General features: G+C 36.8%; 1 protein-coding gene across 5 annotated transcripts in view; it reads left to right on the forward strand.

Moving 5' to 3' along the window:
* The window catches only part of KIDINS220 (kinase D interacting substrate 220), a 93,030-nt gene extending 69,386 nt beyond the window's left edge, over positions 1-23,644 (forward strand). For 2 of the 5 annotated variants that reach the window (XM_029231895.1, XM_029231896.1), the window contains exons 23-30: positions 1,240-1,418; positions 2,504-2,730; positions 4,826-4,939; positions 11,735-11,767; positions 15,936-16,064; positions 18,008-18,106; positions 19,662-19,892; positions 22,354-23,644. In XM_029231895.1, coding sequence (XP_029087728.1) covers positions 1,240-1,418; positions 2,504-2,730; positions 4,826-4,939; positions 11,735-11,767; positions 15,936-16,064; positions 18,008-18,106; positions 19,662-19,892; positions 22,354-23,616 — 2,275 coding nt within the window. In that variant the 3' untranslated portion in view covers positions 23,617-23,644. Of the gene's footprint in view, positions 1-1,239; positions 1,419-2,503; positions 2,731-4,825; positions 4,940-5,690; positions 5,748-10,252; positions 10,289-11,734; positions 11,768-15,935; positions 16,065-18,007; positions 18,107-19,661; positions 19,893-22,353 lie in introns of all 5 variants that reach the window. The other 3 variants (XM_029231897.1, XM_029231898.1, XM_029231899.1) reach the window with 2 other exon arrangements.
* The last annotated feature ends 2,246 nt before the right edge of the window (positions 23,645-25,890 follow it).

The raw sequence follows: 25,890 nt of genomic DNA on the forward strand, positions 1-25,890 counted from the left end.
TCACAGGGAACCTTTATCCTTTTTCTGTCACTGTAGGTTGGTTTACATTTTCTAGTTTTATATAAATGAAAAAAAATACAACTATGTATTCTTCATTTGCTGTATTCTTTCACTCAACATAATTTACTATGAGATTTATCCATGTTGCATATATAAATAAGTCCATCCCTTTTTATTGCTAAGTAGTATTCCATTATATGGCTATACCACAAGTTATTTATCTTTTCCTTGTTAGTGGATGTTTGGGTTATATCCAGATTTGTCATCTACTTCCTTGTCTTTTAAGCTCCTTCATATTTTCCATTCCTTTATCTCTCTGTGATGTATTTTTACTCACTGCCTCAGATTGGCACATGGCCTGGCATGTAGTAGGTTGAACCCTATGGAATTGTCAATATTTGACTGTTTTGACCTATAAAAATGTCAGTTTCGTATAGTTCAACATAGAAGTGTTTACTAAGTATTTTTTAATGAATGTCACTTGTTTTTACATTTAAGACCTCTGCCTGATACAGAAGTATTTACATATATAAATTCAACTAGATTAAAAGTTATGCATAATGAAAAATAGACTAAGTGACACTGTAATTGGTAGTTATCGTGTCTGGTTGGTAAAATGATGTGGTTTTTTTCCCCTCTCTGTTTTTCTGTTATTTCTTTGCCTTATATATATGCTTATATAGTAAGCACAGATTACTTTTATAATAGAAAATAAAACCTTTTTTAAAAAAGGAAAAATCTGTGCTTTTTTCTAGTTCATGTAATTTATTTAGAAATTATTCTTTATTTCTTCTTTTCTTTGCAAAGGCAAGAACCCTAGTATTTTATAATAAGCGTGGATTTTAGAGCCAGTCAGATTCTCTTAGCTGTGTGACTTAGGCAGACTGTTTAATTTGTCTGAGGCTGCTGTTCACATGTGTAAAATGGTAACTCATTTATAGTCTTCACTGAGAGGTAATCATTAACATGTGACCTACCTAGAATATGTTACTTTCCTTTCTCTGTTTTCCTAGCCCAAATCCTGCCTTTCATTGGGGCAGTGTAATTCTGACCTCACACTTGTTACCTTAGTAATTTTGTAACTATACCACTTGTTTTGTTCCTTTTTCTTTTCTTTAAAAAAATTATGAGAGCAAGGTGTATAATGTGTTGCTTTTATAAATAACAAATTTGAAGTTACATGCAGAATTTGCCTAATAGTGACATTAATGACCATTTTTGTTTGTTTCTTATTTGAAGAATATCAAAGAATATTCCAACAACTAAAGATGTTGAGCCACTCCTGGAAATAGATGGAGATATAAGAAATTTTGAAGTGTTTTTGTCTTCAAGGACCCCAGTTCTTGTGGCTCGAGATGTAAAAACCTTTTTGCCATGCACTGTAAATCTAGACCCCAAACTACGGGAAATAATTGCAGGTGGGTATTAGTAATAAATTTACTTTTTCCTCTCTGCAACACTGAAGGCTTTTCCTGTTTCTGACTTAGCTGTGTAAGTTTCTCCTGCGCTCCATGAAACACCAAGAAATATCGAACCAAGCGCTACATAGGAGAATTAATGAAACTGCGGATCGGCAGTCTGACATCTTTTGGGAATGCTAGGAAAATGCTGTTTGTTAAATTGACCGTTTTATGTTTCCCAGCCTACACAGCTGAACCTTCTTTGGAATCAGGTTCCTTTTAACGGTATAATCACCACTTTAAGATGTCAGTCCATTGTAATTTTTCTGCCACCAGTCTTCTGTCTTTAATAGGGATCTCTATCCAGAGGGGTAAGAAAATCTATATCACTTTTAAAATTTTAGCTTAAATCTGTGGACTAGAACTTGAGGGCAGTGACATGAGGATTTTGGAAGAATTTAAGTTGTCCTTGAGGCACCACTGTATGCACATGGACACACACAGAGCCTCTGCTGAAACAGACCATCTTCTGTATGATGCAGGTGCTCCTGACTCACCTTGGCATTTTCCAGGAATTATGGAGAGAGAGCCTTATACTCCTACATTCTTTTTTAGATACCTGTTATAAGGCTGTTGTCAGAGGTGTATTTTGTGACTATGGAATTGGCTATTGTTGTTGTTCAGAGGTGGATGAGACATATAGTTTGCAAACCCATAATCTTAGCTAACGTTATATTTACTACACAAGTTTGAATTATTAATAATTAACGAAACTATGAGTCACAAGAACTGTTAGAATAGCACAGATACCTTGAAAAGTCAGAAAAAAGTTAATAGTTCTGGTAACTGAGGAGAAGAATCCAGATGTTGGTGACTTTTCAAATGGTGAACAAAAGCTTGTATGCAAAGTAGTTGAGTTTCTCTTGCTAAAATGTCTATGGAGTATTCAAAATTTCCTGTCTACTTCTGTAACCCCGTTGAAATCCTTGGCAAGAGCGATACAGTCATGTTTCTATCTGGTACCTAAAGGAGGAAATGGTAATTGGATTAAATACTAATGTTCTATTTTCTTTTGCCTTCTGGGGTGTTGTTTAATCTTTTAGATGTTCGAGCTGCAAGAGACCAGATTAATATCGGAGGACTTGCGTATCCCCCGCTACCTCTGCACGAAGCTCCCCCTAGACCACCGTCCGGCTACAGCCAGCCTGCGTCGGCCTGCTCTTCTTCCGCCTCCTTCAGTGCCCCGTTTGGAGGAGGGGTTGTGTCACCACAGCCTCATAGCAGCTATTACAGTGGTATGACGGGACCCCAGCATCCGTTCTACAACAGGGTAAGCAAGTGCTAGGAATCTTAAATTTTAAGAATTTCTTCCAGGGAAGTATTAGAAGTTTTCTGCTAATGGGGTCTGTTATTATTTTAAAAGTGTACTTCAGCTTTAAAGACAAAAAGTGTTAAGTTTGAATGCAGTATGATTTTTTAAAAATCAGAAGAATTTTGAATTTTAATGGTTCTAGATCTCAGTTGAGTCTGAATATTTGAGATGCTTTTTGCTTTTATTATCTTAATAAGAAAGTGAACTCTGTGGGGTCAGCAGAGACTACCCTATGCTTCAAAGGGATCTGTTTTTCTATTTGTTTATAAACAAATATTCCATTTGTTGTATCTTGTATAATAATTTGTATTGGCATTTAAAACAATGATAATTTTTATAGTAGTTCAGTAAACCTATATTTAATATGTGTTACAGCTTTTAAATGTGAGATAATAGTGGGAAATACTGCTGGTAGGACTCAGGTGCTATTGCCAAATAATAGCAATGTAGCCAATTTCTAGAGTTTTATTTCAAGTTATCTTCAGTCATGTATAATCATTTGCATAGTATAAATATGATAATTTTCTACTTCAAAAGGTGAGAGCACAACTAATTATCAGCAGTATTCAGACCCTATCAAGTTGAGTAGGTCCAAGCTATCCTCATTTTAATGGTCTTAAACGCTAATATTTCCTATAGGGAAATGGAGCATCTGCTCTAGTATTATACTTTCTGGAACTGTACTCTAAGATCCCTTGCAGTTTCTTTATTTTTGTTGTCTCCCTCTTTAGTATAATTTGAGAAAACACAGGGGCTAGTATTCATAGAAGCCAAGTGCATGCCTAAATAAATTTCTTATAAGCTAGGAAGATAGAGAAATTTGAATAAATGTGGCAAAGCAGGAATTCTAAAATTTAAATTTTCCAGTTTTTGAGAAATGCCAGCCATGTAAGTTATTAGGTATACCATTTATAGGGGTCCTGTGAATGTTATTCCATTCTTTTACTCAAATAAGGAGAAAAAGGTGGAGCAATAGCATTTTCTAATGTATTTCATCCTTGTAAACTTTATCTGAGTGGTAGGCAGTGTGAAATGCAGGTTTTTATTTGCCAGTCTTAAAATCTGCTATAATTTTCCGTAAAATGGTTCAATTGATAATTAGATGACTGTTGAAGTTTTGAGACCAAGAATTTTTTTTTTAATATTAAATTACCATACCATCTAGGTGGAGACCTTGTGTTCACTAATTTCACATGAATAACAATGCTGTGATGCTTTAGTATCGTTTTATTATTTTTAAAACATTTAAAAATTTCTCACGTTTTTAGATCTAGTTATTTTTTGCTTTAGTTATTTGAGGTTTTTAGTCTGAAAGTTAAAAGCAGAACAGTTTTCTTAAAATGGCAGGAGTGAAAAAGGTAAGGGAAGATGTTACATCAGTGTAATGAAAGTTAATATGTTTTAATCTTTATTTTTAGCCCATATAATCTGATAGCTCCTGTTTATATGAAGCTGGATACAAATAAATGGTGTATCTGTAGATCTCCTCTAAACAATGAATTCCCCATTTAAAAAATATGCTTGCTTATTTAGGAGACAGAGTAAACTCCAGGATATAGAATATAAAGTAAACTCTAGGAACCTAGAGTTACAGTATTCCTGGAGTCCACGTATAGGAGGTTCTCATATAATTCAGACTTTCTTTGGTCTTACTTAAGGCTAATCTTTTTATGGTAAAGAATAGTATTCTATTGAGATTCTATTTTGCTTTTTTTTTTTTTTTATGAGAGTGTGAGTTAATATTTGTAAATCACTTAGAACCTGACACATGGTAAACCCATAAAAATGTTAAATGTATAGAGAAACTCTGGTGTCAAGTTGTAAGGTACAAAACTTTAGTTGCTTTTTAAAAAGCTTTATTAAATCAACAATATAAAAATTTAAATAATATGTCTTAAGTTTGATATCTTAGAGAATATGAGTGAGGCATTTTTTCTTTTGTTTTGTCACTTGCATTAAAAACTTGGAGTTGTATTTTATTGGTTAGTTTCATTTGCTACATCTCATTTCACTTTGATTTCGGTAATTGTTTTGTTACGTGTTTTCTCCATAGCCATTCTTTGCCCCTTACCTTTACACGCCAAGGTACTACCCTGGCGGCTCCCAACATCTCATCTCACGTCCATCAGTAAAAACGAATTTGCCCAGAGATCAGAGCAATGGCCTAGTAAGTATAAAAAAGCATAACTAAAGTATTACTCTAATATGAAACATAGTCAGCATTAGAAGTTTGCTTATTTCCTTTCTGTAGTAAAAGCGCAACTTATTTTATAAGTAGTTTTAAGAAACATAAGCTGTTACTAACACAAAATGTATTTTGTTTTCATTTCTGGTAAATATCAATGAAAGGAAAATGACTTGCAGCATCAGGAGGTAAATGATGAGTTGTTTACAACCAGAGTTTCTGGCCAATAATGTTTGTTATCAAACTTTTAAAACTAAACCTTTACATCTGCTAATTTCTGATTTCTTTTTAAAGGACATACATATATGGTAGTTGTGTCTATCTATGTATATATATGCTAGCCCTATGGTATAAAAATTAGAGGACGTATTGAAAGAACATTTTGATTGAATAGCAGAAATTAAATAGAATCAGGGAAGTATTCCAATGTACTATTAACTCTAATCCAAAACAAAATACATTTGTGCCTAAAATTGTAGGTGTTCCTGATGATAAACGTGTGTTAACAATTAAAAAAAAAAGAAATTCCCTGTTAATGTATTTTTTAAGTTAGGAGGCAAAAGCTATAGAACTTAAGCTGTTATTTAAATTTTAAAATATTATCATTGAAGGAAAAAAATCTAATCAGGTCCAGGTTTCAGTGTTATATATTATTTCAACATCATGTTCATTCATCATCCTTGTTTGGCTTACTCCTTCACCTTTTACCCACACTCTTGTTTTGTGTTGTTAGGAGGTTATCAAGGAGGATGCTGCTGAGGGGTTTTCTTCACCCACAGACTCCTCGAGGGTAACGGAGTAGTCTTGTGGTGTGGATGCGAGCATCTCCCGCTTCTGCAGCAGTAACGACTGTCTTAATCGTGATGACAGCAGTTCACTAACTGTGCATCTGCAGTGTGATGGGCAGCTGGTGTCGCGTAGCTGAATACTAATACTTACAGTTCACGGATTAATGAAAAAGCTAATGTTTAACTTTACCCTTCATTTCCTCCTGCTTTTCCCCTTTTTCAATGACATGGGATGGGTGTTTTTTTTTTTTTGTCGTCCAGTAAGGAAGGGGTTTTTCCAGCAGCCATCAGGAGCATTCATTTGGTGGTATTAGTTCCTTAATGTTGGGCTTTATTTTCACATTTGCCTGTTTTTCGGAAGCCTGCAGTTGGTACCACACATGTAGAATAGGTTTGAAAATATCTCCAATCAACCTTGAGACTGCAAAAAGACATTATGAGCTAGATGGTATAGACCAGGAATGGATCCTTAGTGGCTCGTGCTTAATCTAGGTGCCCATGCTTAGTGTAAATTCAGTACTACCACAGCGCTACTTTTCTTTATCTGTATACAGTTGATCCTTAAACAATGCAGGGGTTAGGAGCACCAAGCCTCCTACCAGCCTAAAATCCTAGCAGCCTAAAATAGAGACTGTAACTTATAGTCAGCCCTCTTGCGGAAGTAGTTCCTCCTTATCTGTGGTTCTGCATCTCTGGATTCAACCAACGCAACCGTGTAGTACTGTTGTATTTACCATTGAAAAAAATCTGTGTATAAGTGGACCCGCACAGTTCAAACCTGTGTTGTTCAAGGGTCAACTGTATTAAAATAAAATTTCCAGATAAACAGAGCTAGTACAGCATGTAAAGGGAATTATTTAAAACTTTTTTTCCCCCAACACTTTAGAATGGGTGTGTAAAAAACCAACTTTTTTTTTTGCGGTATGCGGGCCTCTCCCTGCTGTGGCCTCTCCCGTTGCGGAGCACAGGCTCCGGACGCACAGGCTCAGCAGCCATGGCTCACGGGCCCAGCCGCTCCACGGCATGTGGGATCTTCCTGGACCGGGGCACGAAACCGCATCCCCTGCATCGGCAGGTGGACTTTCAACCACTGCGCCACCAGGGAAGCCCTAAAAAACCAACTTTTGTAGGAAGTCTCTTTGTATATTTATTATTAAAGGCTTTGTACTTAACAAGAAATACATTTAATGTGATGAGCCATAAAATCTTCATTCATTCAATCAATGTGGAATTTAAGAACCCAGTTTGTATCTTAAGTTCTGTTGATTTATTTGCAGAACGTTATGCCCATGTAAACATGATCAATTTAATCTAAAGAAATGTAGCATAGCAGTTAGAATTACTTTGGTGAAATATTGCATCCTGAATTTATGCATAATTTTTAACTTAAAACATGCATTTGAATAGGCAGTAGTTTTTTTTAACTTTAATTTTCTTTGAGTTAATATTAGTGAGATAGGAAGAGAACCATTTTGGTGTTTTCATTGAGGAGCTGATGATTCTTTTTAAGTCATTAACATTTTAGCTGAAGTGTTTGAGAGACTTCACTTATCCACGAATGATGGACACAATAAACCATAGTAATTCTATTTGGGTGTTGGGGGAATATTTAATCCATGGATCATTGCCACTATATGCAAGAATGACTTTTAGTTTAGTCAGAGAGCCTTTAATACATAGTTTCATGCATGCAGTGCAATTCTCTGAGCTAAAATTCCTCTGCAAACTTTTGATGAAAGTTGGATCCTGTGAAGAATTTGATGGTCTTAATGACAGAGACATGCTGAAGTAGTAGCTGTTCCCATGCTTAAGGAGAAACACTTGTGAGTAAAAGGTGTCAGTAATTTCAGGGACCAGTGAAGGAGCATTAGGCAAATTTTAAAATGAGTTTTTGGGGAAGGGGAAATAATGCAATTCTTAAGAAGTGTTTGCAAGCGCAATAACGAAGAGTAAAAATGCCCTGAATATATTAGTGCCTTTGTTTAGTAACATAACCATACTATTTGCTGTTCTTTTAATATTAAAAGGTAGTTTTGTAATCTGTTTAGTGAATAATAGTTGCTTCCCAAGCCTTCTTTGCTTTTAAGAAATTAACAATGACAATAGCATGTAAAATTTATTTAGAAGTAGACTAGTTCAAGTAGACACTTAGTTCAAAGCTGTGTTAAAAACAGTGGTGGAAATGTGGAGAAGTATCTATACATGAGAACATTGTATGGGATTTTTATAGCTGAACCAACGAAGAAGTAGTTAATATAATACAAAAAATTTTTTAGCCCTTCATGGCTCCTGTAGTTTTCCAGTACCGTAGTAGAAAACGATATGATTTCTGAAATACGAAGACTGCAGGCGAGTTCATCTCTGCTCATTCATCTGTCTCCTGTATGCAACACTTGATGACAAAAGCTGCTTATAGATAAGTCAGGAGCTATGTGAACATTTTTGGACAACCTGTCTTGTCATTATGGACACAGAATAATGAGTAAAAAAAAAAACAAAACAAAAAAACAAAACACCAGAAAACCAGATCATAGAGAGTTAACCAGCTCTCTGTGGTATTTTCAATATAGGTGGTCCCATCTTTTTTTACCTCAAGGAATTTCTCATAAACCTTCATAAAGCAGAGCCTTATGAAAATAGTTGAGTTTTCTCACATTAAGTAACGTTGTAATGATTGTGACTTGTGAAGACCAGCCAAGGACTTAACAGATAAATTACAGAGATGTCCGAGGGTCCCACTAAGGCAAAGACATAAGATACAAGCCTCTGTGCTGGCTTTTTTCCACTGTGATTTTATAATAGAGAAAATATATGCCAAATCTTGTAAAACTGAAAAAATATATATTAGCATTGGGCCCAGGATATGATCCCCAGGATATTAGAGCTAGAAAGGACTAGTGTTTTTCAAACTTTCAAAGCAGAAAAGCCTTTTTTAGAACTGAAATCTTAATGAGAATTCTAGTTTACAAAACCAGTGAAAAAAGAACTCTGGCCCCCCACCTTGGACTTGCCTTCCCTCTGGGGGATCCTCAGAGAACGCTAGGACCCATGGTCTAGTCCAGTACCACGGTGAAGACTTCCCTGCGGCTCACGGGAGGGGAGCGCCAGGTGCAGAGCTGGAATCCCTATGGCTGTTTCCATGGACCGTTCCTCACCACCATGCTGCCCTCTTTGCTCCTGTTAATACTAAGCATGACTTGGTCAGGTACTTGGTCATTCAAGTTAAATAGGCCCTGATGATTAGCTCTTTGCCTTGGAGAAATTACTTAACCTCTCTGATACTCAACTTCCTCATCTGGAAAAAGCAGACCTACCTCACAGGTCTGCTTTAGGGATTACTCAGCCTTTGCATACTTTAAGTACTTAATAATCATTATTATTACTACTGTCCCAAAGACCAAATTCCATGGAGCTTTAAAAAGACTCAGAAACTAAAACCGTTTTGTGTTAAATAACCTCTTCTCAGTGGTGGGAGTAGTGTATAAACACTCCAGTCAGTTTAGATTAACTCAGCCTTTTATCTGTTGATGCTTCTCTGGCCTAAAAGGTGGTTTGATTTCCTAGAATCAGTTTGTTTTCCTAGAATTTAGAAGGATTTCCAGCTTATCTGAATGCTCCAAATATTTTACAGTTTTGAAAGCTTCCCAGGAGAATTTTACTTGGTGCCTTTACCTTCTTTCAGTCCAGGTCCCACTAGGAAGTAGTGGCATTCAGATCATTCTGTGACCATGAAGGGAAGGACCCACCAAGGAGGGCCCGTCTCGAGCCAGGTCTCCTCAGTGGCATTTTGTTGTGGTCTTTCAAAGAGTTCTTCTTAGGAGTGTTGTGTTCAGTCTGTTTTTATTTAGGGTATGTTGCTCATGGTGGTAACTGTGTTTCCTTGAAAAGCACTTTTTCGAAGGAAGGAGTGATAGAGCATTTCTTTATCCTTTTATCCTTCCTTGAATTATTTAGCATTGAGTTCTTCAGATGCCTGTTTGATCATCCACTGGTTCACTGTTACAGTGGGATGTGGCAGTGAACAAAACTGATGGAAATCCTGCCTTCTTGGAGCGGATGGGCTTGAGGCTGCCAAGCGGGAACGATCTGTGTTGCCACCAAGTCATTCTTTCTCCACCTCCTATGCCGCAGGGGTTACTAGATACCTTTAGATAGATAGCTTCATTTAGATCAGCTACCTCACTGAAAAGGCATGAAAATAATTAGCGCAACGTTTAATTGAGGAGAACTTCAGAGTTGCAGAGGCAGTGTTAATAACAGTGTCCTGCCTTACAGTGTGCTGTTACTTTTCCTTTTAGAGATTGATGAAATTTACTGAATTAATAAAAGTCTTAAAAATGAAGGTCTTGGTTTTCATTGAACCAGATCCAATTGGTGGAGTGACCAAGTTAAAAGGGAAAAAAAGATGGGACTCAACTGTAGATCATTTTTATTTCCACCACTGGTTTAGAACTCATAACCTGTTAAACAAATACATGTCCAAATCAAGCTGTCTCTCATCGCGCAGGAGCAGACTGGGATGAGAAAGCTAAAGCTGCCGTGGGTAAGGCAGGGCGCATTTCAGGTTCATTTAGATGCAGGCCTAGGGCGGGTGCTCTTTGCCAGCGGTCAGCACCTTTTCTCAGGAGGTTCACTCACACTTTCTAAAGCATTTTAGGAGTGCACTTTTTTATTGATCTGTTTCAATTTGGAAAAGTTTTAACATATGTTTTCTCTAGTAATGTAGCGAAAAATTATATTCACTTCCAGCTTCAAAGTCTTTGTGCCAGACTTCAGCTCAAGAAAGCTTTTTTTCCTAAACAATAAACTGCAACTAAATTGATTGAGATATTATCGAAGAAGTAGGATACTGCAGTAAGGATATCATTGAAATCCTAGAGTACAGTTAAAAGTTAAAAAGTAACAAAATCGTGTCCTGAACTTGTGTTTTTTTAAAGATTGCCCTTTACATGCGGTGTTAAACCTCATCTGTCAACTTTGACCTAATTATTACTGGGTTGGCCAAAATGTTCGTTCGGGTTTTTCCATAAGATGTTATGAACTTTTTGGCCAACCCAGAATTTCTCATGTAGTTCAAGTCTCCACAGATATACGTAGTAACTTTCTAAAAAACCTACTTATAATAACGTTGATATGTAAACTAGGAAACAAGGTTCCCATAAGGTACTCCAGATAATGACATAGTAAAAGAAAAACATTGTAAATTAACTTTGACTCAATATTGTCAGTTATCTATAGATTATTTTAACTATTTTAAGAATGTTTACCACCAACCTAATTTGTACAGAAGAATAATTAGTAGCAGTGTGTCTGCTTTGAATTAGAGTTTCAAAGAACTACATCAGTAAAATAGTTACGTTACTCACAGTATGCAAATATTTTTCACTGTTATATTTATGATTTCTTGAGCTGAAAGGCTCTTAGGGCCTTTCTTTTCAAATGGTATTTTAGTGCATCTATTACATGCCACATGCCCAGTGAAACAAAACCCAAATTTGAAAAGTATATCTCTGAATGTTAACTATAGTGTGGCTAGATAATACTTTATTTTATGAAGTGAGCATGTGAATTCCAAGTATTTAAACCTTGTTATTAAATTGGCCTGCAATTAATAGTGGCAGTTTTTTATCAGAATATTTAAAAATTAATTTTAAACTTGTACATAGTAGGAATATTGACTTTTTGTAGCAAATTTTATTACCTGGTTTTCTTGTTGAATGTATGGCCCATGATTTATTCTTTTAAGAGAAAGAATATAAAATTTGAGAGTACAATTTTAAAATTACCAAGCACATGTTAATGACATGAAACTACTGTGTGTGTATGTATGCGAGTGTTCCTTGCTTTGTGTTGCTGTAGAGGTGGTGTGTTCGAAGTCATGGGAAAGTAAGAGGAGTGATAAAAGTGCTGCCTGTTTTTATTACATATGTGTATTTGATGTTTTCCTTTAAGCTCGTGTCCTTCATTCTGTTTTATTCCTTCCTTAAAGCCGTGTGACTCTGGGTTTAACAAACAGAGACAGGTACAGAAACTTTCAGTGAAATCTTACTCACTTTCCTTGTTTTAGACTATTAGAAGCAATCATTGGCAGCTTCATGCTGGGCTGTTTATAAATCTGTGCTCATTTCGGTGCCTTGGGTTTATTTTAATAGCTGCTTTCAGCCTTTGCATGGCTCTCATTTCTGGCTAATCAATTCTAAGCTTGTTTAATAAATTTACCAAAGATGATAATGTTTCAGAATGTAGCTTTAATCTACTTATAATACAAAATCATATAGTTATATCCAAGTAATTTAAATCTGTCTTGTTGTTAGCTTTACTTTGACCCGGAGGAATTCTGATTTGTATGTATTTTGAAGTTTATATTTAACAGTTTAAACAAACTAACATCTTCTGCATTCAATCTTCTGTATTAGAAAAAAAATTTTAAAATAAATTGTGATGTATACTGAAGTGATCTTTTCTTGACTTGTAACAAGTAAATTTCAAGTAAGAATGCATGATAAACTTTAAAGTATTACCATTCTTTGTATTGCCAAAGTGATGTAATTAGTTTCCTATTAAGAATTTACATATTGAGTTATTGAATATGCTTTTTCCTTATCACTTTTATACTCCTTCTCCTTTTTATGAGAGTTCCATCTAAAGGTCATTATTTTGGCTACTAAGATGCATTTGGCTTCAAAATAATTTTATTATATATGATTATTTTAGAGGAGACCTGCCAAGTAATCACTATTTCTCTTTTATTCAAAGAAGCATATTGTAATGTATTTTAATTTATTGATAATTTACCCCTTTTCTTGAGAAAATCCAACTCACAAATAATGAATAGTCAGACTATAGCTTTGATGGAATTACAGGGATATCCATTGTGTCTTTTCTTATAGCTTCTCAAAGCCATTCAGAGATAATATATATTTTCTACATAATTCCCAATGAGGGACAAAATATGTTTTCAAGTGATAAAATGTAAAAGTTTTGAAGGATCATGAAAGTAAGATAATGTGGAGTTTTTTGTTTTAAAGGAAAAGAGTAGTATCTTTATTAATGTGTCTCCATTGCTGAATTCTCAGATCCCTTTAACATACTCTGTAACATTTTACATTCCCCCCCGCCATGCAGACAGAGTTAATCTGTTCCATGTCTGTTATACTTACCTTTTTTAGCACAATCAGAAATAGAGGTTTTTTTGTGATTAAAATTTTTTTCTTTTACTTTAAAATAATTTTAGACTTCAAAGGTACAAAAATAACATTCCCTTAATGTTAGCATCTTTCCTAACTGTAGTATATTTCTCAAGAGCAGAAGTGAAAATTTGTACAATATTCTTAATACAGACTTTATTTGAATCTGACCAGTTTTTCCACTAATGTCATTTTTCTGGTCCAGGATTCAATCCAGTTGTATTTTGTTATTTCTCCTTAGAGTTCCCTAATCTGTGACAATTCCTCAGTCTTTCCTTGTCTCTTATGACCTTAAAACTTCTGAAGAGAACTGATCATAGATATTTTGTAGACCGTCCTTCTATTTGGGTTTGTTTGCTGTTTCCTAATGATTAGAAGATTATATATCTTTGGCAAGAAACCCACAGAAGTGATGCCGTGTCCTTCTCAGTGCATCATGTTTGAGCATCTGTGAGGGCCTAAATCTTCCCACTGGTCATGCTAATAACCTCAGTCATGTGGTTAAGGTGGCATCTGCCAGATTTCAACACTGTGAAGTTTTATTTTTCCCTTTGTAGTGAGTAAATATTTAGGGGGAGATACTCTAAAACTCTCAAATATCCTGTTTCTCCTTATACTTTTGCCCATTAACTTTAATGTCCACCAGTGCATCTTGTGTACAGCCACTCTTGTGGTGTTTTCCTGATGGTAATTTTCTGTTCCTTTCTTCTGCATTAATCAATTGGAATTCTATAAGTAAAAGCTGTCTCTTCTTCCTGATTTATTTACTTATTCAACTTTTTATTTATATCAGTATGGATTCATGGATATTTTATTCTATGAATTATAATCCAGATGATCATTATTTATTTTGGTGATCAAACTGTTTGCTTGTGATTTTTCTAATCAAGAAAATGTAAACAAGTGTAAATGTACCCAGAAAGAAGAGCTAGGTTGAGGAATAAAAACATTTGAAAGACAGTATTAAAGATCATTTAAAAGATAAATATTGTTCAGCAATAAAAAAGAATGAGGTACTGATCCATGCTATAACATGGATGAGCCTTGAAAACATACTAAGTGAAAGAAGCTAGCTATAAAAGGTCACATATTGTGTGGTTCCGTTTATATGAAATGTCCAAAATAGGCAAATCCACAGAGACAGTAGATTACTGGTTGCTAGGGGATTGGGACTAGGTGTTGGAAGGGATAAAGAATGACTGCTGATGGCACAGGATTCCTTTTTAGGGATACGAAAATGTCCTAACATTGATTGTGGTGATGGTTTCACAGCTATGTGAATATACTAAAAGTCATTGAATTGTACACTTTTAATGGGAGAATTGTATGTGAATTATATCTCAAATAAACCTGTTTAAAAGAAAAACAAAACAAATATGGTTATTAAAAATTCATAGAAAGCAGTTTAAGTTTCCATAGTAGATACTGGATAATGAACACTTTGAATATTGGCTATACTCATCCAGGCAGAAAATAGAACTTTGTATATAAATATGAAAACTAAATTCTGGAAATACTAGTGTTTTGCTGTTAGTATTTTTGAAGTAATTGAACCTCAGACCGTATAATATATGACATATTTTAAATTTATATTTAATTGAAAACAAACTATAAATAAATGTGTTTTGTGCAGTATATTCCAAGGCATGAATTTACAAATTTTTATGGGACTGTCTTACACTTGTAAACTTGCTAAGACTCCCTCTCATAAAATTACTGCCTCACTGTCCAACATGGTCTCATCTCCTAGCTGTATTTATATTTATATGTAATATAGGCATATTTTGTTTATATACTATGTGTGTATATTTATTTATCAGTTCATAATAGAGTATTATGTTACGCTTTCATGTTACAAATCATGTTTAACAAGTAGCTAACAGGCAGCTTGGGCTGTCATAGTCTACCTTGGTAATGGTAAAAGAGGCAGTAGAAAATATAAATGTCCACATACTTGAGGATAGGATAAATTGTATTTATTTTAAGACTAGATTGACTGGTAAACAAGACAGGTCATTTGGAGCATTTTCCTCTATACTAGTTGGTTTGTCTTCTCTTTATTTTGGTTATAGTTTCTGTAAACTCTTTAAAAATAGACAGTTGCAACAAAGAAAATAGGAAGTTATAAGACCTGATAAGTTAGGGTTCCCATCCAAATCTACCACTAACTAGCTATTTATTCTGTGACTTTGAAGCCAGAACTTACCTCTCTGTAAGCCAGTGTCCACATCTGTAATTGAGGAGCTTCATATACAGTTGGCCACAGGCAAATACTTCTTTAGTATGTCACCATATTCAGAAAATGTTTTTCTTCCAAGTAAATACTAGATGTATTATTTTGACTTTTCTTTTAAATGAGACCAAATTTTAATGGATCATATTTACTTCCACATGTGTTAAGAAGTAATACTGTTGTTTCATATTTACATGATTATTGTATAGATTCTTAAGGGGAAGTTTTAGATCCCTTGGGTATAAAATATGGTCACGATCTGAAAACTTCAGATAGTTAATAGTCGTAGACTGTTAAGGTAGTCTGTAAAGACATTCAAAAAATATAGGCACTTTTAAAATTATTTCATAGGTTGACTTTTTGTATTTTGTAATATAGGCATCAGTAATTCCCCCCATTCCTTTTCTTTTTTTAACCCCCTGTCCTTCTGTTATTAAGGGCTACACCCTTCTCTCTTGAGGTTTGAAGTTAGGCTCTCTTGCAGTTGGCCTCGGCTTGGCTCGTGGAATGTTCTGTCTTTTTAGAAGAGTGGTTTTGATCAGGCTGTATCTGCTATAATAAAAGATACTTCTTAAGGTATAACAGTAGCTAAATCTGTTCCCTAATGGCATTTCCCCATACTGCACACGTTCGCTGTCTTTACTTTGGTTTGAAAATGTATTGTTAATCAGAGTACTTACAGTGTAACTTCACAAGTTTCTCTGTCACATGACTGCGTATATCTGACATTAAATGCTATTCATGCATGTATTTTTCCACGACTTATCTAGGGATCAGGCCCAGCCTCAGGAACAATATCACTGAATTCAATGAATGTGGATGCGGTTTGTGAGAAACTGAAACAGATAGAAGGGCTGGACCAGAGCATGCTGCCTCAGTATTGTGCGACCATCAAGAAGGTGACCAGCGTGTTTCCCCGCTGACTCGAGACAGGGCTGAGGGCGCCAGTGGCGGGCTCTGTGCGTGGCGAGCACTTTGTATTTAGCTTCTCAAAGACGAGTTCTCTGTTGAAATGGGAAAGCTCTAGGTGGAAACAGGTTTCTTACTATTTGTATCCTAAAATTGCCCCTTTATCCCTTAGTTTAGAAATGGATAAAAGAAAATAAAGTGTTGTATTACAACATTCCTGTAAAATGATCTAATATAAGGGGGAGTTCCCTGGTGGTCCAGTGGTTAGGCCGTGGTGCTTTCACTGCCTGGGTTCCATCCCTGGTCAGGGAACTAATGTCCCACAAGCCACGCGGTATGGCCAAAAAAAAAGAAATCTAGTATAAGTCAAAAATGCTTTGATGAGAAGTACAAAGTTCTAAAGGATTTCACATTAAGATTAACAACAACTTATATTTCCAATATGCAACATAGAACATTTGAAGGCCTTTTCTTTTATGTTACATTTTCTTTAATTATAATATTTATTTGTGACTTAATAATTATCCAAGTAAACCATACTTACTTCATTTTCCTCAGATTCTCACTTTCATGTCTTAGAGGACTTCTGATCATGTCCCGTTTGAAAATACCTCAGAGGTTTGGGTTTGCAAGGCTAATGCATTTGAGGAAGTTTATTTCTTCCGAGATCTTTTCTTGCAATTCCGGTACCTACCACGAGCCTGGTATTTTGAGGAGGCTTCCCATCTACAAGGCTAATAACCCAGTCCCTGTTTTAATAGATACTTCCACTAAGTTATACTTTTTCTATCAGAGATACAGTGAAGGAGAACATGAACAACAAGCCTGTAATATTTACATACTTTAAAGACTGGCATCTAAAAAGGTTTTAAAAGAGTTATGAGCACATATACCATTTCACTAATCTTAAACTATGTTTGGTCACAAAGGTTCAGATAACGTTAGTTTTCTCATAGATCTATTTAGTGTTCATCCCCATTTGCGAAAGTGTCAAGCACTGCCTTTCCAAGGTACAAACCTGACTCTCCTCACAGCAGCTTGGTGAGCGTCAGGGAAGAGGGAGGTCTCCACGTGAGCCCTTTGTGGGGATTTTGTTTCCCTCAGGACAGCAGTTCTCTGCCCACTCAGCTCTTTACTCTCAGGCCTTGGCTGTTTGAAGCCCATCGTAGCAACTGGTTTCTTAAGTGCTGCTAAGCTCCTTGCATTTCTACAGCAGGACCTCTGCCGTAGGCTTGCTCTGTACATTCTTTTCTTCAGAATTAACTTGGAAACTGAGCGTTCTTTTGGTTTTAAACCCAGGTATTCCATAATTTTACCACAGTTAATAAAGTCAGGTTTTGTATTTTGTAAAATAAGTAAGCTACCTGTTATTAATAAAGAAAATTCTATCATTTCTTACTTGGAAGGGACTAGAATTACGGAGACCCAATAGTGACAAGATCATTTTCTGTGAATTTAATATAGACTGGGAAATTTGTTGGTGGACATTCTTGGTGGCTGAAGTTATCTCATAAAGTTGATAAACAAGTTTGTCAGCGCTTCACTTCATTTAGAAGTTCATCAGTGACCAACATGCTGACAGATGTCTTTGTCCCCTCCCAGCAGCTTGCCTTCGTGTTCATGTTTTATGATTAGAGGGGAAAAGCTAACAGTTTTGTTATTGCTTATGGCAGAATAGGTAGTTTTGGAAATAGTTGGAGGGCGAGCTCTTGGGTTGGTCCCTGAAGAATGATTTATTTTACTTGAGCGCCTAAGACACTTGGAAGAGTATGGAGTGGCTTATGTTATTCAGATTCTACTTGTTTATTATTACATGGGGTGATAACCTTCTTTAGGTCAGTATTTTCTAGTCTCTAATATAAATGTACTTTTTAATCACCAGAAGTTCAGAGTCTCTCACATTTTGTTTATCTTTGTATTTGTTTTTATTCAGGCAAACATAAATGGCCGTGTGTTAGCTCAGTGTAACATTGATGAACTGAAGAAGGAAATGAATATGAATTTTGGAGACTGGCATCTTTTTAGGAGCACAGTAAGATATTTTTAATATTTGTAGAATTATTTACAACATTTTATAAAACAAGTGCCAGTAAGTACTGGTCTAAACTGATATTTTCCTATATTTTTAAAAAAACATGTAAAAATTACATTTTACACTTATGTGTACAACTCTTGTATATCCTGTTATGTAGAATATACACAGCAGCACTTAGCAACATTTGCCTTTTGGGCATTTCACTTGGAAATCTGGGAGAGAAGCCACCTGCCAATTCTCCATGCTTTCATTGACCAGGACACTCTCCTTGACCTCACTCAGTCAGGCTTCCCGAAGCCTCTAGGCCTCGACCTTGGTGTCTGTCCTCGTTGCGCCTGCATTGCCCCGTTGTAGGAAGCATCCTGTTAAGTCAGTTGAGAAAGAACCTCACCCTCAGTGTCTGATCACCCTCGCTATCGCTATCCGATTACATTCCTCATCCCGCACCCCTCCTCTGTTCCCCGTGAGGTCCTAGACCCCAGGCCTGCTTCCAGAAGGTATCCTGTCAGGTCAGTTCAACCACAATCCCACCCCCCCTTACCCCTGATGCTTCCTCTTAGCAACTTTCCATGCACTCACCCCCGCCTCGTTCCTGGGCTGTAAATGCCCACGTGTCTGCGCTGCTTTTGGAATCGAGCCCAGTTCTATCCTGAGGTCCGTTTTTCCCCATTGCGATAGTTCCTGGTTAAAATCTGTTTTTACTGCTTTAGCTACTGTCCAGCTGTGGTTCTCTTTGACACACTCCAGTTGCATTTTGTTTTGTTCTTAAGTTAAATTTTAAATTAAAGTAGTAACACAGTGGTCAAATGAGAGTATAGTATATATGTGATGGTTGTTGTCATTACAGTTATCTGTCAGTATCTGTGGGTGGGTGGTTCCAGGACTCCGGTGGATACCAAAATCTTCAGCTGCTTAAGTCCCGTGTATAAAATGGCGTGGTAGTATTTGCATACTACACACATTCTCCCGTATACTTTAAATCACCTCTGGATTACTTATGGTGCCTCATACAATGTAAATGCTGTGTAAATAGTTGCCAGTGTGTGGCAAATTCGTATCGATTTTTGGAACTTTCTGGAATTGTTTTCCGAATATTTTCAATCTGTGATTGGTTGAATCTGCAGGTGCAAAACCACTAGATTCTGAGGGCCGACTGTACTTCTTTTAGTACAGATGATCCTTGAACAACTCGGAGATTAATCCACTGACAACAGAGTCAGCCCTCCGTATCCAAGTTTCCTCCGCATCTGCGGATTCAACCTACCCTGGACCATGTAGAAAGTACTGCCGTCTTCACTAGTGAAAAATATCTGCGTGTAAGCAAACCTGCACAGTTCAAACCTGTGTTGTTCAAGGGTCAGTTGTATTATTAATATAGAAAGATAAGCAGATAAGAACAAATGTATTTGAAATTCACTTACAGAAAGTATGCATTCTCATTTCCATTAGAGTAACTTTATGTTTAATTTTTAAGATAATTTCTAAAGCTTCTAAAATGTGATGTGTCAGTGCGGATACTGATGACTTTTCTTTTTTCTCTCTCTCTCTTAAGGTACTAGAAATGAGAAATGCAGAAAACCAGGTGGTCCCTGAGGACCCACGTTTACTGAGTGAAAACAGCAGCTCAGTTCCTCGCGGTGAATCTGCGCACCGCTCGTCACACGAGTTGCCTCACACCGAGCTCTCCAGTCAGACTCCCTACACACTGAACTTCAGCTTTGAAGAGCTGAACACACTCGGCCTGGATGAAGGGGCTCCACGTCACAGTAACCTAAGTTGGCAGGTATTTATTAAATGCCATTTTTCATATTACTGAAGAAGAGGGTGGTGGTTAATTCTCCGAGATTATGTCGGTGCATTTATATAGTCATTCAGAAAATCTTTGATGAGTCCCTGACTGAAGACGATGGAGGGAGGAGTCCCTACTCTCCAGGAGCTGTGTTTTTCTGGAGAGGACAGTCAGTAGAACAAAAAGAAAATAACATGATTTCAGAAATTGATAAGAATTGAGAACATAATAAAATAGAGTCATGGCATCGAGGGTGAACAGGAACTGGCCTACTTAGGCGGTTAGCTGAGTTCATCTTTCACTTGCTGTTTCCTTGTTAAATTCAGTAATCATTGGCTAAAACACATCTTTATTGGATAACCTGCCATGTTATCCCTTTGAGCACCATAACCTGGTTTTTCAGTACGTATGTTGCACACTGTTCGTGGATATTCGTTTTCTTTTTATTACCTGGTGTTAGATGCGGCTGAGTTCTTTCTTTGGATGTTCTTAGAAGAGGGAGGGGAGGCGAGGATCAGGAATAAAAGCAAAAGTGAGAGAACGTGAGAAGGAATAAGGGCTGGACGAGAAGAAAAATAAACTAGGAAAAGACCTAGAGCAGGGCACAGAGCAGAGAGAAGACAGGCAAGGGAGGAAAAGTAGTAAGTAGCCACCAAGAACTCTCTACTGAAAGGGAGCCGTATTTAGAGAAAGGAGTACCTGTTAGGTCTGCCATTTTTAAGGGTGTTGTGTTTGATTTGGTAGTAAAAATATTTTTTGGTTGTTATTATCTTTTTCTACGTACTATCAATCTTATTTCTTTAAGTTGAGAAGCCATTTTATTGGGTGTTAACTAAGATAAAAATTTCCTTATTTTATGATAAGTCCGCACTTGACCCTTTTTTCTCCCTGTTTCAACAACAGTAATTCCTTTCTTTTCCCTGGAACTCCTTTTAACATTTCTTGAGAAGTCCTCATCCTCTGCTTTTCCATGCTTGGTATTTACCACCGTGACCTGGAAAGTCTCACGGCCTTCCTATCAATGCAGCCGTTCTCAAACTCTTTTTAAATCTCAGAATCCTTTTACACTCTTAAAAATTATTGAAGACCCCCAAAGAGCCTTCGTTTATGTAAGTTTTATCTGTCAGTATTTACTATATTAGAAATAAAAACTGAGAAACTTAAACCAATTATATGTTAACATAAATAACAGTTTTATGAAAAATGACTATTTTCCAAAACAAAACATATTTACTGAAAATGATACTGTGTTACAAATCTCTTTAATGCCTGCCTTTGTAGAAGACAGCTAGATTCCTATATCTGCTTCTGCGTTGAATCTCCTGGGAGGTCACACGTGAACCAACCTCTGGAGACTCCACTGTACACTATTGTGAGAATGAGAGTGGAAAGGCAAAGGTCATCTTCATATTCCTAGGAAAATAGTTTAGACCTCGTGGATGCCCTGAGAAGGGGTCCACGTACTGCATTTGAGAGTGAGGGCGGCACTGTCCCGAACTGGGTCTCAGGGAACCTTCTCAGGGAGCTGGGTCATTTTCTCCCGGTGGCAGGAAGACTCTGCCTTATTTCTGCTTCGTTTCAACCTTTGCTCTTGCCCTTTCTTAAACTTCCTTGATTCTTTTTCTTCCATTTCCTTCCTCTTTTTCCTAATCTTTACTTTTTATTCCTCATGTTATTAACCTTTTCTGGGGTCTGAAGCAATTCTCGTCCTAAAACTTCACATTGGAAATCAGACTTTTAAAAATATTTTATTTCTGTTTACTTGGACCTGAATGTTGACCTCAAGGCTTCCATTTTTGTTCATTTGGATCCTGTATTTATCTTTTAATCTTTTCCATTGCACTTCATACTTTTCCTTTTAAAATCTGTTTTTTTCTCTTTTTTTTTGCATTTTGAGTACATTTTTTTTTCACTGAATTGGAATTTGACAGAAACTTCATGTCGTGCAAGTTGAGAAAGGCTCTGTTTAACATACATTTAAAGACTTGAGTATTTTGTTTTTGAGATATATCTTAACTCTCATCTTCTTTCTCTTTTCTAAGGGGAACTTTTATATTTTGTCCATGAAGGTGACTTTTGCCGTAAATAAATTTAAAAGTTTGAAATGATAAAAACAAGTCCTAAGGTTATTTGTTAATATAACCTTAAATTATACTTTTAAATATTAACAATAAACTAATTTTATTAAAATTTGTATAAAGCTTTCTAATAACAGTAAAATTATTCATAAGTTCACAGCTTATGTTAAACTGTGTTATGCAGAATTCTTCTAAAAGAATTCGGTATTTTAAGGACTTGAAAAATTCTTATTGTCCATATATATATATATATATATATATATATATATATATTTATGTATTTATATATATATATAATTTCCTAAGCTGATGTTTATTGTGCCTTTTTTTGGGTTTATTTGAATTCTTAAATTATTATTATTTTTTTGTCTTCACAGTCACAAACTCGCAGAACCCCAAGTCTATCGAGTCTCACTTCCCAGGATTCCAGTATTGAAATTTCAAAGCTTACTGATAAGGTGCAGGCTGAGTATAGAGATGCCTATAGAGAATATATTGCCCAGATGTCTCAGTTAGAAGGGGGCACGGGTTCCACAACAATGAGTGGCAGGTCTTCTCCACACAGCACATATTATATGGGTCAGAGTTCATCCGGGGGCTCCATTCACTCTAATCTAGAACCAGAGAAAGGGAGGGATAGTGAACCAAAGCCAGATGATGGAAGGAAGTCATTTTTAATGAAGAGGGGAGATGTTATAGATTATTCCTCATCAGGAGTTTCCACTAACGATGCCTCACCCCTGGATCCTATCACTGAAGAGGATGAAAAATCTGATCAGTCAGGCAGCAAGCTTCTCCCAAGCAAGAAGTCCTCAGAAAGGTCAAGTCTCTTCCAGACAGATTTGAAGCTGAAGGGAGGTGGGCTGCGCTATCAGAAACTTCCAAGTGATGAAGATGAGTCTGGGACAGAAGAATCAGACAATACTCCACTGCTCAAAGATGACAGAGACAAAAAAGCTGAAGGGAAAGTAGAGAGAGTGTTGAAGTCTCCAGAACACAGTGCGGAGCCTATTAGAACCTTCATTAAGGCAAAAGAGTATCTATCAGACGCCCTCCTTGACAAAAAGGACTCATCTGATTCGGGAGTGAGATCCAGTGAGAGCTCTCCCAGCCACTCCCTTCACAATGAAGCGGCTGATGGCTCCCAGCTTGAAAAGGCAAACCTCATAGAGCTCGAAGATGACGGCCACAGTGGGGAACGGGGAACACCACATAGCTTGAGTGGCCTGCAAGACCCACTTGTAGCTCGGATGTCCATTTGTTCAGAAGACAAGAAAAGCCCTTCTGAATGCAGCTTGATAGCCAGCAGCCCTGAAGAAAACTGGCCAGCGTGCCACAAAGCCTACAATCTGAATCGCACACCCAGCACTGTGACTCTGAACAACAACAGTGCTCCAGCCAATAGAGCCAACCAGAATTCTGATGAAATGGAGGGGCTTAGGGAGATGCCCCAAGTCATCTTGAGGTCTGGTTCCAGTTCCCACTCAACTGCCATTCAGAATGAAAATCTAAAAAGCATGACGCATAAGAGAAGCCAGCGTTCAAGTTATATGAGGCTCTCGAAAGATTCTTCAGAGCTGCACGCAGTAGCCTCTTCTGATAGTACAGGCTTTGGAGAAGAAAGAGAAAGCATTCTTTAAGAAAAACAAGCAACTTTAAGAAAAACAAGCAAAAGCAGAATAGTGTTACTGTAATCCCTGTGACAAGACTGACCTGAGTTTTATGGTGAATCCATCCACGCACACCACCTGTACATTTCACTCACAATTAGCGGATGAGAAGGTCTTTGGTAAAAGAGACATACACTGTACAACAGAGGGAAGTATAAGATAGCCTGGTCCATCTGTCAGCCCCCGTTGTCTTTGTACTTAGCAGCTTAAAAACCCGATATTGTTATTGCACCTTTCGTTGGCATATAACTGCAAGACAAGATCTGAGTATAAAGATAGGTCAGAAATAGTTTATTAAATATAAAGGGCTTAATTCGCCAACAGAAATTCAAAGCTAGAGACCCCTTTCGTAGAACATTCATTCATTAAATATTTGAGGGAAGACATGATGTTAAATGAACCAGAAGCACATTTTGCTCTTAAGGGGTGAAACATAAGAACTTACAGCTTATGGAATAGCCTAGAGACTAAAGGTTAATGCTCTGTAAGTTGCAGTCCGGTGTTCTGTATAATAGACAAATTGCTTATCAAAGAGTTTTTAAATTTTAAGTAGAAAATATAAAGAGGGCTTTAAAAATTGGTAAGAATGTGAGTCCACAGTGCCCAAAGTAGAGCCCCAGTAACTGGGTCATTGTGAGCTGCTAGGAGAGCGGCCCATGGAGAGGGGCCGATCACCTTCCTATGACCTGGATGCTCTTCTCTCCAGATCCCAGACCTGGCTTCAAGCACCATCCACCTGCCCGAGAACCCGCCCTGGTCTACTCTGTAGCTCCTTTAGATCGTGTGCTCAGCTTTCCTTAGTGAGCCGAGCGATGAGAGGAAAAAAATGAATTCTTTCTCTGGGAGAATCAGGGAGACATGGATAATAATAGGCACTAAAAATCTTCATGGAATGGGAGACTGAGGACATGACTATAGCAGAAGGGTCAGTGACAGTTGACAAGTGACAAGGAAATACTTAGTTAGGGAAACCGAAATCACTGCCTTCTATACCAGGGCAAGGTTTATCTGCTTCACCAGTTCCTAAATCAGCATGTTAATTCTGGGGGAGGTTCCTAAGAAATACTTGTAGACAAAAGTTTAAAAACATGTAACAAAGCAAGAGTAAAAAGAAGATAAATCTGGGTGTGACTTTTCATTTACTGTTAGCAGAGTTAAGAGAATGATCACATTTAAATATTGTGTGGACTAGAAATTTACCCTGGCATCATGTATTGACACTTTTTTGGTCATTTTAACATAGCTTACTTATGTAGAACAATTTTGGTAGTATATCTTCAGTCACAGATAAGATTGTAGGTGGTGAGATCATAGAGGAGCAGTTACCTAAATTTAGTGTTTACATTTTTGATGTTTTTCACTTACTGGATTTTTAATATGCTGAATAGTTTACCTACTTGACCAGTCGTTGCATTAAAAAGTTGCTCTTTTGGGTTTCATTGCCTTGATGTTTGAGTGTAATCTAACATTTTCATAAAGTGTTTATTTTGCATGACCTTAACAAATGTTTTAACCAATTGAAAAAGAAGGCAGGATGTTGTTGACATTGTACGTTGAAATGTTAACATTTTAGTACTTACGGTGTTTATTAGTCTGCAGTACTGTGTAATTAGTAATTATTTCAGGGGCGATACTTTGTTCCTTTTCAGGTGAGTAGATGCAGCTTAATATCACTGTAGTGTATTCTTTATTCTGTTTGTAAAGTTAATACCAGAGCATTAAGTGTACAGATAGATTTAGAAAACAATAAAAAAAGTTGCATGCTATTCTGAGTCATGAATTTTTATTCACGATAGTGGCGATGATTCACAATTCAATTAAAAATAAAAAAGTAATTTGTGTGTTCGTTTTGTCAGAGGTCTGAAGTTCATTAAAGACGTTCACGTGCATGTAGCGGTCGTGCAGCTGCAGGAGTGTTCTGAGCTGCTCTCTCTAGTCTTTCCGAGACAGCGTGGCTCAGTGCCTGAATGGTGCCTTTGTGAAGCATTAGGGCCCACGGCACAGCTCTGTACCGTGCATTTCTGTAACTACAAGAAGTAGGCTTTCCAGATCCTGGGAGGGTATCAATTTAATTGTTGTATGAACATTCTGGAAAAGTTTGCTTTTTCATAGTGTTTTAGAAATTGACAAACCAGATGGGTTATTGAGTCACACCATCATCCCTTTGAATCTGTGTGTCTATGTGCATGTGTATCTGTATCTATTTATAATCCATAGCTCAGCCTAACTCTCACATATGCAAAA

This window comes from Monodon monoceros, unplaced genomic scaffold, assembly GCF_005190385.1.
Source record: "Monodon monoceros isolate NGI ecotype Baffin Bay Population unplaced genomic scaffold, NGI_Narwhal_1 Super_Scaffold_19, whole genome shotgun sequence".
NCBI lineage: Eukaryota > Metazoa > Chordata > Mammalia > Artiodactyla > Monodontidae > Monodon > Monodon monoceros.